This window comes from Oncorhynchus gorbuscha, linkage group LG23, assembly GCF_021184085.1.
Source record: "Oncorhynchus gorbuscha isolate QuinsamMale2020 ecotype Even-year linkage group LG23, OgorEven_v1.0, whole genome shotgun sequence".
In the NCBI taxonomy this organism is placed as follows: domain Eukaryota; kingdom Metazoa; phylum Chordata; class Actinopteri; order Salmoniformes; family Salmonidae; genus Oncorhynchus; species Oncorhynchus gorbuscha.
The window spans coordinates 67,458,320-67,472,037 of NC_060195.1; the positions used below are offsets into that span (position 1 = coordinate 67,458,320).

At 46.6% G+C, this 13,718-nt stretch overlaps 1 protein-coding gene across 2 annotated transcripts in view; it reads right to left on the bottom strand.

Moving 5' to 3' along the window:
• Nucleotides 1–13,718, bottom strand: part of LOC124011352 (interleukin-1 receptor accessory protein-like 1-B) — a 444,356-nt gene that overhangs the window by 263,007 nt on the left and 167,631 nt on the right. For both annotated transcript variants that reach the window (XM_046324642.1, XM_046324641.1), the window contains exon 4: nucleotides 1,116–1,302. In XM_046324642.1, coding sequence (XP_046180598.1) covers nucleotides 1,116–1,302 — 187 coding nt within the window. The remainder of the gene's footprint in view (nucleotides 1–1,115; nucleotides 1,303–13,718) is intronic.

The following is a 13,718-nucleotide window of genomic DNA, read 5'->3' on the forward strand; positions in this document are numbered from 1 at the left end:
AATGTAGACATGTGGAAAAAATGTACACCTGACAAAATGCATTGAACCATTTCAAACTTCAAACATCTCTTTGATCACAAATGCATTCCCATCTTGTATTTAGTGTTGTTGTATTGAGTTCCTGTTTTTGGCAAGACGTGTGTGATCTATTATACAACATTATATCGCTAAGTTCCCACTAGAAGAACAGCGTTTCGGTTGAAGTAGTTCATTTTGGTGGGAATGAACCTAGAGGAAGAACGAGGCCCTTGGAAAAGGGAACTTGTGCCACACAAACTTATTCACCCACAGCAGGAAAACTGGAATACCGTGGGTTGTTTCCACCTGCGCTCGCGGGTCTCCCAGAATTCAAACAGCTCCGCTTCCAGAGACAGAGCAAATAGCTAGAATATTCTAGGTCCACAGTCATTATCCATATTTTAATTTGATTCACTGGGAAACTGAAGAAGCACTGTGGCCATCTAATCCGACATTCATCTAGTTTTGATGAATTGGCCCCTGGCCTCCGTTGGCTACTCTCTCAGTCTGCTGTTACACTGTGGGCAGGCAGCCGGGGCCGGTGAGGGCCACTCGTCGACTCAGATAGCCAGACGTCTGACTCTGAAGACCCCCTCCAGTCGTTTGGGGGGGGGGGGGGGTTAATTTCTTTGTCTTCTAGACTATTTACATCATGAACGTGGACTGTAGACCCCTTTCCCCAGACGGTTTGAGTCTCATGAAAAACAAATGACATCTCAGGAGGTGCTCTGCAGAGTGGCTGTGAGTTATGGATGGATAAATCTACCTACTGTCATCAAGCAAGCACATAGGCTGCTAGACAATACATACAAGTATGCTTAGACGAAAATAATCATATAAAATAAAAAATGTAATCTCTCATTTTTTCAATACATTAACATTATCATACAGTTCTGATTATACGCTGATAAATATATGTATCACATTTGATACATGACACATAGTAGTGGTTTCCCAGACACATACTAGGCCTAATCCTGGGCTAAAGAGCAGCCTCAGTGGAGAACCTGCCGAGGCTTAATTTGTATCCTTGAAACTGCCCCTATGGCATTCAATCTGAAATATGTTACAGACATAATGTTATAGTGGACTCTTACCTTGTACCATACAATCTCTGGCTCCTTCCCCGGCTGTACATAATCCTCAATGTCCGGACAGGTGATATCTTTACTTTTGCTTAACTCTGCCTTCTCGAAGTACCTCATTTTGGAGTTGTAGCAGAGGTCTGTGTCGTTCTCCGCCACTGTCAGTGACATGGACACTTTCATACAATATGTGGAATTCCTGCAAAACACAAGTGAATAAATTAATAAGTTTAATTATTTTTGTATAACATTGTTGTTCTCTCACGCCTCTATCACTATATGTTGACAGGTATACATTTGATGAAACTGTAATAAACTGAATAAAGCCCTTTTGTGGGGAAAAACAAATTCTGCTCGGCTGGGCCTGGCTCCCCAGTGGGTGGGCCTGGAACCCCAGTGGGTGGGCCTGGCTCCCCAGTGGCTGGGCCTGGCTCCCCAGTGGCTGGGCCTGGAACCCCAGTGGGTGGGCCTGGCTCCCCAGTGGGTGGGCCTGGCTCCCCAGTGGCTGGGCCTGGAACCCCAGTGGGTGGGCCTGGCTCCCCAGTGGGTGGGCCTGGCTCCCCAGTGCGTGGGCCTGGCTCCCCAGTGGGTGGGCCTGGCTCCCCAGTGGCTGGGCCTGGCTCCCCAGTGGGTGGGCCTGGAACCCCAGTGGGTGGGCCTGGAACCCCAGTGGGTGGGTCTGGCTCCCCAGTTTGTGGGCCTGGCTCCCCAGTGGGTGGGCCAGGCTCCCCAGTGGGTGGGCCTGGCTCCCCAGTGGCTGGGCCTGGCTCCCCAGTGGCTGGGCCTGGCTCCCCAGTGGCTGGGCCTGGCTCCCCAGTGGGTGGGCCTGGCTCCCCAGTGGCTGGGCCTGGCTCCCCAGTGGCTGGGCCTGGCTCCCCAGTGGGTGAGCGTATGGCTGTTCCCCTGCCCAGTCATGGGAAATCCATAGATTAGGGCCAAATTAATGTATTTCAATTGACTGATTTCCTTATATATACTGCAACTCAGTAAAAATCGTTTATATTTTGGTCCGGTATACATTTGGAAAGTGAATGCAGGTACTTGAATAACGGATCAAAACATTCTTAACTCATTAGCCCTACTTGTTTGATCTAAACCATTGACACCCAGCTACAGTGAGCCATCTGGTTCGGGGGGAGAATATGGGGAAGTTTGACATTCTCCTCTCTCGTCAACGTGAAGAATCATCTCTCCACCTCCACTCAGCCGTGGCTGGTTGTCCGGACCGTTCATACAGAGCTGCATTGTGTTTTCTCACCCATCCAGGAGGAATGTAAATGATGCGGGAGGGATGAACCTGGATATCACAAATTACCGATGGCGACGGCAAAAGAAAAGTGGGGAAAACGGAGGTGGAAGGGAGACGAGGGCTAATGCAGAACGGCAGTTCTGAAAGTCAACAGCAGTGAAGATTGAGTCTTTTGTTTTGACACGTTATGCAGATACGGCGCAAGCTAGCAGAAAATGACTTGCCAGAATTGATATTTTGTAACTGGTCAGACCAGATAGAGAAAAGCCTATCAGCCCAGAGGACTACAACTGTGACTGTACTGCATAGGAGATAGTTGAGAAAGCTGTGAGGGTATAATGTAAATACCAGGTCTGGCAACCCAGTCATGTACAACACTATGGCACCATACTGTGTGGCACAATTTCCCTGTGCTCAGTCTAATAATCACTCTGTGTTGAATCTGTACAACTGTTCAATAACAATTGGCCCACACCAGCAGGAACTCCAGTAGCATGCTCACATGAATGAGCAGGGAGTTTGAGTCGATTGCAGTATAACCCTTCCACAGCCATAGTAATACATCAGTCATTAGAGCTGGTTGAGGTTTTTTATGGCTCGGTAAACAGGTTCATGTTTGGCCTTTGACTCCAGATGAGTGATTCTTAGGCAAGGATCCATGGATTTTTGGAATCAATGGACAGAGGTATTGGGAGTGCAGGGAATTCCATTCAATGTGATCAATGAGCTCAATCAGTGTGACCTTTGATCCGTCTATGCATGTATAGCTAATAAGATTGTCTCCACTCATGACTATCATCAGTAGCTGGGTAGACTAGTTCTTCAAGAGGGTGAGTACTGTATGAATTGGACCATAATATCAAATCCTTCTGGTCTACAGATTTCAACAAATGACAACGTTTAGGAAAACCTCATTGGGTAATTTCAGGGGCGCAAGCTGGTAACACAGATTTGAGGCTGAACCAACAACCAATTATAAACAAGTGGAATCCTTCTATAATTGCCACGGAATTAGCGCAGCCTCGCAGATTAGCAAGCAGTAAGCAAAGGCCCGGTCGGTCCATAGTCAGACACACCCTCTACTGGGCACCGCGGTCTGTCCGATTAAGTCTGCCCATTTTATGAAGCGGAGGATGCAAATGCAACATGATGTGGAGATTATCCCAGACAACCTGCACCAGATGGACACCTGAACAAATGAGATCCCCCGGGTCCGCTCCCCCTGTTAAATATTCTGGGCAGTGCTGATAAACTCGCCCGGTGGGAGAGAGAGAGAGAATAGTGTCAGCCTGGCTGTTGAGTGATCGATGGCCCGGGCCAACACTTTGTCCTACGATGTCTTTCCAACGGTTCACATCCGTCACACTGCCTTTTAAGCCAGAGAGCCAGGAGGATGGAGAACAGTAGCACTTTGTTCTCAGTCAGTAGCACTATCTATACTGTATATTCATGAGCAATGTGGCCAGGACAAACACACCGCTTTCAGTCCACTGTACATCAATTACTGTGTACTCATAACTAAATGTCTACTAGACAGGAAGTATAGGCTTCTGTATACTGCAGTGGTTCCCATCTCCGGTCCTCCAGTAGCCCCGACAGCACACATTTTTGTTGTAGCCCCAGACAAAAACACCTGGTACAACTTGTCAAGGGCTTGATGATTAGTTGACAAGTAGAAACAGGTGTGCTTGTCGAGGGCCACAACAAAAACATGTACTGTACTGGGTCCTTGAGGACCGGAGTTGGGAAACACTGGCATAGTGCATACTAAAGTATTCAGCTGAGTATACTTTTGGATATATTGGTTATACCAAGGTAATACCACGATATTAATGACAGCATGTCAATGGGAGCTGACGAGAGGCTGCTGTTCAATGTCAAGACAATGACAGACAGATACCATGCAGTTCATATTAAAGTGGAGAACACCTTGGCTGACAGTTTGCACACAGAGAGCCGGAGGGCAAATGGAGGATTTGTTTCCATAATAGAAATGGTTGTTGCAATATGCGACAAGGAAGGAGGTCATGGCTAGAAGGGATACATTTTTTGTGATATTAACGGCAAAAGTAGTTTTTGGGGCATTTTAGCTAACCCTTTACCTAAACTTAACGTAATTATCCTAACCTGCTATGTAAATTCCCTTAACCTGCTGCTTAAGTTCTCCTAACCTACTACAAAAATTAAAATCTGACAAAATCTAGTCAAATCCAGGGTAGGAGTAATGGATGGTAGGTATACCAGTAATACTGGTCAGGCACCGTGTTATGCGGTGAAGCGCATGGTGTCGCCAGTACACGCTCATAGCCCGGAGCACTATAGGCCAGCCCCCCGCAAGTGCCATGCGAGAGTAGGCATCCAGCCAGGGCGGATTGTGCCAGCCCAGCGTGTTTGGTCTCCGGTGCGCCGTTTCAGCCCAGGGTATCATGAGCCGGCTCTGCGTACCGTGTCCCTGGGACGCTGTGAGGGTGCGGTTCGTACTATGCCTGCGCTCCGCCCGTGCCGGGCGAAAGTGGGCATTGAGCCTAATGGAGAGGTGTGAGTGGTAAGCACCAGATCTCCAGTGCTCCCCTCAGCCCGGTTCGACCTGTGCCTGCACTCTGGAGGGGCCGGGATAAAGTGGGCATTCATCCTGGAGGAGTGGTGCCAAGGCTGCGCACCAGAGCTCCAGTGCCCCCCCACAGCCCGGTTTATCCGGTGCCTCCTCTACACACCAGGCCTCTGGTAGGTCTCCCCTACCAGAGGCGTCTTCTCCTTCCAGAGTCTCCCTCCAGTCCGGACCCTCCAGAGTCTCCCTCCTGTCTGGAGCCGCCAGAGTCGCCCGTCAGTCCGGAGCCGCCCGTCAGTCCGGAGCCACCAGAGCTGCGCTTCGGCCGGAGTCCGCACATTTGGGGGGGATACTGTCACGCCCTGACCTTAGTTCCTTTTTTATGTCTCTATTTTGGGTTGGTTGGGCGTGAGTTGGGATGGGCATTCTGTTGTTTTTCTATGTTTTCCTTTCTATGCGTTTGGCCTGGTATGGTTCCCAATCAGAGGCAGCTGTTGTCTCTGATTGAGAACCATACTTAGGTCGCCTTTTCCCACCTGGTGTTTGTGGGTAGTTGTTTCCTGTTTTGTGTTTTTACCTTTCAGGACTTTTTCGATTTTCATTTCTTAAGTTCACTTTGCTGTTTGGTATTATCGTGTTCTGTTATAATAAATAATCATGGACACTTAACACCCTGCGTTTTGTTCCGATCCTTCCTACTCCTCAACCGATGAAGACGATGATCGTTACATGGGGTGTAATGTAAAACAGTACCATTGGGGATCAACTATTCCCCGCTCTTGCTTGCTATCATGTCAAAATGAATTCATAATTTTTAGGACAAGGTCATTATTTCAGGAGCTTGATAAATTCTAAATCACACATTATTGTAATTGAAATTAGATACCAAGGGCCAAACTTGGCAAAATAACTTGGCAAAATCATTACATCCATTCTTAATTATTCTCTCCTAACCTCATTTATGATATCATCTCCCTTGTTTTGGTTGAAGAGAAATATGGAACATAATTCCCTCTACTCCCTCTAACTCAGTATCTGTTCCATGCGATATTAAAGCTCCAAGCTGTAGAGTTAATGTGAAACCATTCTCCTCAGACCGCAAGGTACCTGTGGGATTAATTCATTACTGAATTCTTAATTAAAAGATCTGCAAGTTCTACTTTAATAGAGCAGGAAATTGAACACTTGTTGATTCTCATTAGAGGTATACCTTAAAGTAATAATAATGTGGAAACATTGTCACAAATGTTTACAATAAATCCCCTTCACCCAATAAAAAGATAACTTGGACAATTGTCAAACTCCTTTCAACCCTTAACAGATCACCTTGTATTCGACTGGACTATACATCAAAATCTCACACACTGGTGAAACCAGTGCCATGGACAGCAGGCCATGACCTTTAGCTGGACCTTGCTGGTACATCAGGCTCCACCATGAGGCATGCTAGCCCAACTCAGTCCAGAGCTCGGCAAAAAAACAGCCAGCTAGCAGCTGCCAAATCAGCACTGATGACAACTTGCACCCAGTGGCCAGACAGACCAGGGCTACAGATTACCCATAATCAGTCTTTTATGGTCAGTGCATTATTTATGACCCAAGCGAAGGTCAGGTTGGCATGGCTTGCTGCGGTGGGAGGCAGTGAGGAGTGGTGGGAGGACTGAGGCTCTACCTGTGGCCTGCTCCATAACTCATCTGTCAGCACACGAGGCCAGGTGATTAACTGCCCACTCCCCAAACCTCACTTTGGGCCAACAGGCCTCCACTTAGCCTTTACTGTCTCTGGAGAGAAGGCCCAAAATGTTGAGCTTCTCAGCCACTTGCGGATTTCACGTCTCCGTAAATGACTATGGAGAGAGACACATGTTGATCTTTTATGCCAGTGATCATCAACTAGATTCAGCCGTGGGACGACCTTTTCTTGAGTGGATGGTCAGGGGGCCAGAACATAATTACAAATCATTTGTAGACTGCAAATGGACCGCAAGAAGCACAAACAGATAAAGTACTTGACTAAAACATAATCATTGCAAAACCTGCTTACATTTAAATACGAAAACATATATCTCTGTAATGCGTTGGAATAATTTGGAATAACTTTCCAAAATTACAGTCACTTGGAGCTGATTTGCTGGTGTTTTTGCAGTCATTAAATGTCTCTCCCCCAAACAAACACACACACACACACACACACACACACACACACACACACACACACACACACACACACACACACACACACACACACACACACACACACACACACACACACACACACACACACACACACACACACACACACACACACACACACACACACACACACACACACACACACACACACAGCCTTCATTATGTGACTGGTTATTCAGCACCTCAATGATCTACTTTAGTCACCACACCTTCATTATGTGACTGGTTATACAGCACCTGAATTAACTACTTTAGTCACCACACCTTCATTATGTGACTGGTTATACAGGACATTAATTAACTACTTTAGTCACCACACATTCATTATGTGACTGGTTATACGGCACCTGAATTAACTACTTTAGTCACCACACCTTCATTATGTGACTGGATATACAGCACCTGAATTAACTACTTTGGTCACCACACATTCATTATGTGACTGGTTATATAGCACCTGAATTAACTACTTTAGTCACCACGCATTCATTATGTGACTGGTTATACAGCACCTGAATGAACTACTTTAGTCACCACACATTCATTATGTGACTGGTTATACAGCACCTGAATGAACTACTTTAGTCACCACACATTCATTATGTGACTGGATATACAGCACCTGAATGAACTACTTTGGTCACCACACATTCATTATGTGACTGGATATACAGCACCTGAATGAAATACTTTATTCACCACACATTCATTATGTGACTGGTTATACAGCACCTGAATGAACTACTTTAGTCACCACGCCTTCATTATGCGACTGGTTATACAGCACCTGAATGAACTACTTTAGTCACCACGCCTTCATTATGTGACTGGTTATACAGCACCTGAATTAACTACTTTAGTCACCACACCTTCATTATGTGACTGGTTATACAGCACCTCAATGATATACTTTAGTCACCACACCTTCATTATGTGACTGGTTATACAGCACCTGAATTAACTACTTTAGTCACCACACCTTCATTATGTGACTGGTTATACAGCACCTCAATGATATACTTTAGTCACCATACCTTCATTATGTGACTGGTTATACAGCACCTCAATGATATACTTTAGTCACCACACCTTCATTATGTGACTGGTTATACAGCACCTCAATGATATACTTTAGTCACCACACCTTCATTTTTCTTTATCTGCACATCTTGCTCAAAGTTCTCATTTTTCATTCCAGGTGTGATGGAGAACTCCAATCTCATCCATCTGACTGAGAGCTTTTGGCAGTGCCATGTCTGCCCTAACTCTAGCTGTGCTGTTACCTTTAACATGCAGTGTTCTGTCTTGCTCTATTACACAGTCTCTAATCCCTCAGTGAACGGTGCCTTGAGGGAAATCATTTCACCCAACCCTGTATTTTCAACTAGATTCCATAACTTTATGAAACAATTTGTCTCTTTCATTTTACCGTGGCTTTATTAATTTGTCCTCCCAAAGCCTACGGGCAAAATGTATGGCCACTCAGAAATACCATGCATACTAAAACCTATACACTGAGTAGGGCTATATCCGTTTGGTACAGACATATTTCAATGAGAGAGTAAAATGGTCAAAGTTCCAAGTTCCAAACCACTTTGATTCTTTCTCTTTTTTCCAAACGTCTGAATAACCTGTTTATGTTATGCTTCTCCTCCCTTGAGTGACAGCTGTAGTATAGGGGTTGTCTCGCTCAGAGTTCTAGCGTTTGTGAATAGGGGGCTGCGATGGAGGGATGGGAAGAGGGCGAGGATGGGGGAGGGAGGCAGTGTCAATTGGATTCTGCTGAGGAAGAAAGTGCATTCTGACATTTTGTCTGGCAGATAAAAACCCCATCTGATATGACGAGAGAAGGTCAGTGTCTCTACTGTCAGATACCGCTGGTCCAAATCTAGTTTGATGCCTTTCTCTCAGCCTGCCTACTTGGCTTGGGAGGCATAGTGCAGATAATAATAATAATAATAGATTTATTTTATATTGCCGCTTTCATTTCAAACAGAATCTAAAAGTCGCAACAACAACGAAAAAAGGATATCAGATAGCAGATTCCCTTCAAACTCAACTCTGGACCAAGAAGCCAGTTCCACTGCAGTTTTTCATTCTTCCTCTCTAATCAGGGATTGATTTAGACATGGGACAACTGGTGAGGGAAATGAATATCAGGTAGAACAGAAAACCAGCAGGCTCCGGACCTCGTAGGGTCACAGTTGAACACTTCTGCTGTAGCCTACTGGTGATTCCAGAGTCATTTTGTAATATTACAATATACTAATAATATCTACCATACACTCATGTCAAATGTTCACGGGAGTGGAGGCTGGTGGGAGGAATGGAATAAATGGAACGGAGTCAAACGTGGTTTTCATATGTTTCATGTGTCATGTGTTTGGGCTCCCGAGTGTTAGAGGCGTCACTACAGACACCCTGGTTTGAATCCAGGCTGTATCACAACCGGTCGTTATTGGGAGTCCCATAGGGGGGCGCACAATTGGCCCAGTGAGGTACAGGGGAAAATTTCCATTTGAGAAATTAGTAACATGACCTTTCAAAAGAATTGCCCTGGGTAGCCGTGCGAGGACACACGATTGTGACAGGTGAGGATGTGGCATCACCCAGTAGCCGACCGGTAACTCCACCCATCTCAGCCAATCCCAGCCTCAGATTTCCTCCCGCATGCAGCCTCTGGGATTCAGGCTTCAGGCTTAATCAAATGGAACTGAGGCAAGAGCACAGGACAAATCTCCAATCAGCGAAAGCGTGAAGAGTGTCTAACAGATTGATGCAGACCTTAACACATGCATCCGCTGGATTAAATCCTATTCCAATCACATCGAGGGTGCATCCCAAATGGTACCCTGTTACATATATGGTGTACTACTTTTGACCAGGGCCGGTGCACTATACAGGGGATAGAGTGTTATTTGGTAAGCGCCCTGAGAGAGGCCTTGGGAAACCTCACAAAAAGCACACAAGTGGCTGGCTGAAGTATTAGGACGTATATTTGCGTAATAGCTCACCGTCAATGTATCGTTACTGTCGAGTGGCAGATATTAAACAGAGGGCAAAACCTCAATATTACACAGTAGTCGTTCTGTAAAATGGTCACACAATATACCGGTGCCACAGTTGAAAGGATCACTTTGTGGTACCATGAATGTCTTTCAGACACAGTGGAATTTCGTTTTTACTTCCTAGACAAAACCTTTACACCTGTGTCATTCCAATAAACTATAGTTCACTGCTTCCTCAAGATAAAATAAATGACTCTAATTTGCCTAACAATGTACTTCATCATCCTTTTTAATGGACCATGTATTCTCTGATGAGTTTAAATAGTAGGAAGACTCCATAATTCATAGCGAATTAATTAATAAAACAGTTCTCACATCACACTCAAGGCCATAACATGAGGTGTCGTCTGTCTAGTAGGAGCAAGGTAATACGTACATTGAAATTGGGAATGTGTGTGCATGTGCATTTGCGTGTGTGTGTGCGCATGTGTGTGTGTGTGTGCATGTGTGTGTGTGTACGTATGTTTTCCTCACCAAAGGGCAGAGAGAGAAAGCTACCATTTGTTACTAGAAAGCATTTACCACCAAGAGGTAATTCTGTCTCCACACACTCACTCACCACCCAGCCTCACACAGACAACAGCCAGGTGCCTGCCAGGTAGACATAACACAAACACAGTCTAGAATGCATCATACACTCCACCTCACCTCCCCCTCCAGTCCCCCCTCCCTCCTTAGTCTCTGGCTCTGATTGGCTGTGACGGCGGGGCTGGATCAATGGGACAGGGCTTGACTGGTGGCCGAGTGACGGAGTGTCTCTGGACGTCCCATTTGACTGAGAGATCACCAGCTGGGCCCTGCAGCGGAATACTAATCCAGTCTCTCCTTCCTCTGGTGACAGCCAAGGCATGGTAGGACAGGACATGCCTTGACACCATTAATAACACGAAGGCTCTGAATGCATGTGAACAGCCAACTGCTTACTGCGGATTCCCCCTGAAATATTCCCTCATGTGGCTCTGTGACATTCCTCTGTTTGCTCACATTATCACACCAAATCAAATCAAATCAAATGTTATTAGTCACATGCGCCGAATACAACAGGTCTAGTAGACCTTACAGTGAAATGCTGAATACAACAGGTCTAGTAGACCTTACAGTGAAATGCTTACTCACCAACAGTGCAGTTTTAAAAAATACGGATGAAAATAAGAGATAAAAGTAACAAGTAATTATAGAGCAGCAGTAAAAAATAACAATATATAAAGGGGGTGCCGGTACAGAGTCAATGTGCGGGGGCACAGGTTAGTTGAGGTAGTATGTACATGTAGGTAGATTGAATTAAAGTGACTATGCATAGATGACAACAGAGAGTGGCAGTGGTGTGGAGAGGGGAGGGGGGGGGGGGTGCAATACAAATAGTCTGGGTAGCCATTTGACTAGATGTTCAAGAGTCTTATGGTTTGGGGGTAGAAGCTGTTTATAAGCCTCTTGGACCTAGACTTGGCACTCCGGTACCCCTTGCCGTGTGGTAGCAGAGAAAAAAGTATATGACAAGGGTGGCTGGAGGCTTTGACAATGTTTAGGGCCTTCCTCTGACACCGCCTGGTATAGAGGTCCTGGATGGCAGGAAGCTTGGCCCCAGTGATGTACTGAGATGTTCGCACTACCCTCTGTAATGCCTCGCGGTGGGAGTCCGAGTAGTTGCCATACCAGGCAGTGATGCAACCAGTCAGGATGCTCTCGATGGTGCAGCTGTAGAACCTTTGAGGATCTGAGGACCAATGCCAAATATTTTCAGTCACCTGAGGGGTAATAGGTTTTGTCGTGCCTGCTTCACGACTGTCCTGGTGTGCTCGGACCATGTTAGTGACCATGTTAGTTTGTTGGTGATGTGGACACCAAGGAGCTCTCAACCTGCTCCACTGAAGCGCTGTCGATGAGAATGGGGGGCGTGCTTGGTCCTCTTTTTCCTGTAGTCCACAATCATCTCCTTAGTCTTGATCACGTTGAGGGAGAGGTTGTTGTCCTGGCACCACACGACCAGGTCTCTGACCTCCTCCCTATAGGCTGTCTCGTTGTTGACGGTGATCAGGCCTACCACTGTTGTGTCATCGGCAAATTTAATGATGGTGTTGGACTCATGCCTGGCCGTGCAGTCATGAGTGAACAGGGAGTACAGAAGCGGGCTGAGCACATACCCATGAGGGGCCCCCATGTTGAGGATCAGCGTCGCGGAAGTGTTGTTACCTACCCTTACCAACGGGGGGCGGCCCATCAGGAAGTCTAGGATCCAGTTGCAGAGGGAGATGTTTAGTCCCAGGGTCCTTAGCTTATTGATGAGCTTTGAGGGCACTATGGTGTTGAACAATGAGCTGTCGTCAATGAATAGCATTCTCACATAGGTGTTCCTTTTGTCCAGGTGGGAAAGGGCACTGTGGAGTGCAATAGAGACTGCATCATCTGTGGATCTGTTGGGGCGGTATGCAAATTGGAGTGGGTCTAGGGTTTCTAGGGTTTCTGGGATGGGGTGTTGATGTGAGCCATGACCAGCCTTTCAAAGCACTTAATGGCTACAGATGTGAGTGCTATAGGTCAGGTGTCATTTAGGCAGGTTACCTTAGTGTTCTTGTGCACAAGCATTATGATGGCCTTTTTAAAACATGTTGGTATTACAGACTCGGACAGGGAGAGGTTGAAAATGTCAGTGAAGACACTTGCTAGCTGGTCAGCGTTTGCTCGCAGTACATGTCCTGGTAATCCGTCCGGCCCTGCGGCCTTGTGAATGTTGACCTGTATAAAGGTCGTACTCACATTGGCTTCGGAGAGCGTGATCACACAGTCTCCGGTACAGCTGGTGCTCTCATGCATGTTTCAGTGATATTTGCCTCGAAACAAGCATAGAAGTAGTTTAGCTCGTTCGGTAGGCTCGTGTCACTGGGCAGCTCTCGGCTGTGCTTCCCTTTGTAGTCTGTATTGGTTTACCACATCCGACAAGCGTCAGAGCCAGTGTAGTATGATTCAATCTTAGTCCTGTATTAACCCGGGAGGACTAAGCACGTCTGTTTGATGGTTCGTCGGAGGGCATAGCGGGAATCCTTTTAAGAGTCCCACTCATTGAAAGCGGCAGCTCTAGCCTTTATCTCAGTGCGCATGCTGCCTGCAATTCATGGCTTCTGGTTGGGGTATGGACGTACGGTCACTGAGGGGGCGACGTTATTGATGAAGCCAATGATAGATGTGATGTACTCCACAATGCCATTGGAGTAATCCCACAACATGTATCCTGGTCCTCCCTGGTTAACGTGTCTCCTGGTCCTCCCTGGTTAACGTGTCTGCTTGTCCCCCCTGGTTAACGTGACTCCTGGTCCCCCCTGGTTAACGTGTCTGCTTGTCCCCCCTGGTTAACGTGTCTCCTGGTCCCCCCTGGTTAACATGTCTCCTGATCCTCACTGGTTAACGTGTCTCCTGATCCTCCCTGGTTAACGTGTCTCCTGATCCTCCCTGGTTAATGTGTCTCCTGATCCTCCCTGGTTAACGTGTCTCCTGATCCTCCCTGGTTAATGTGTATCCTGATCCTCCCTGGTTAACGTGTCTCCTGATCCTCCCTGGTTAAC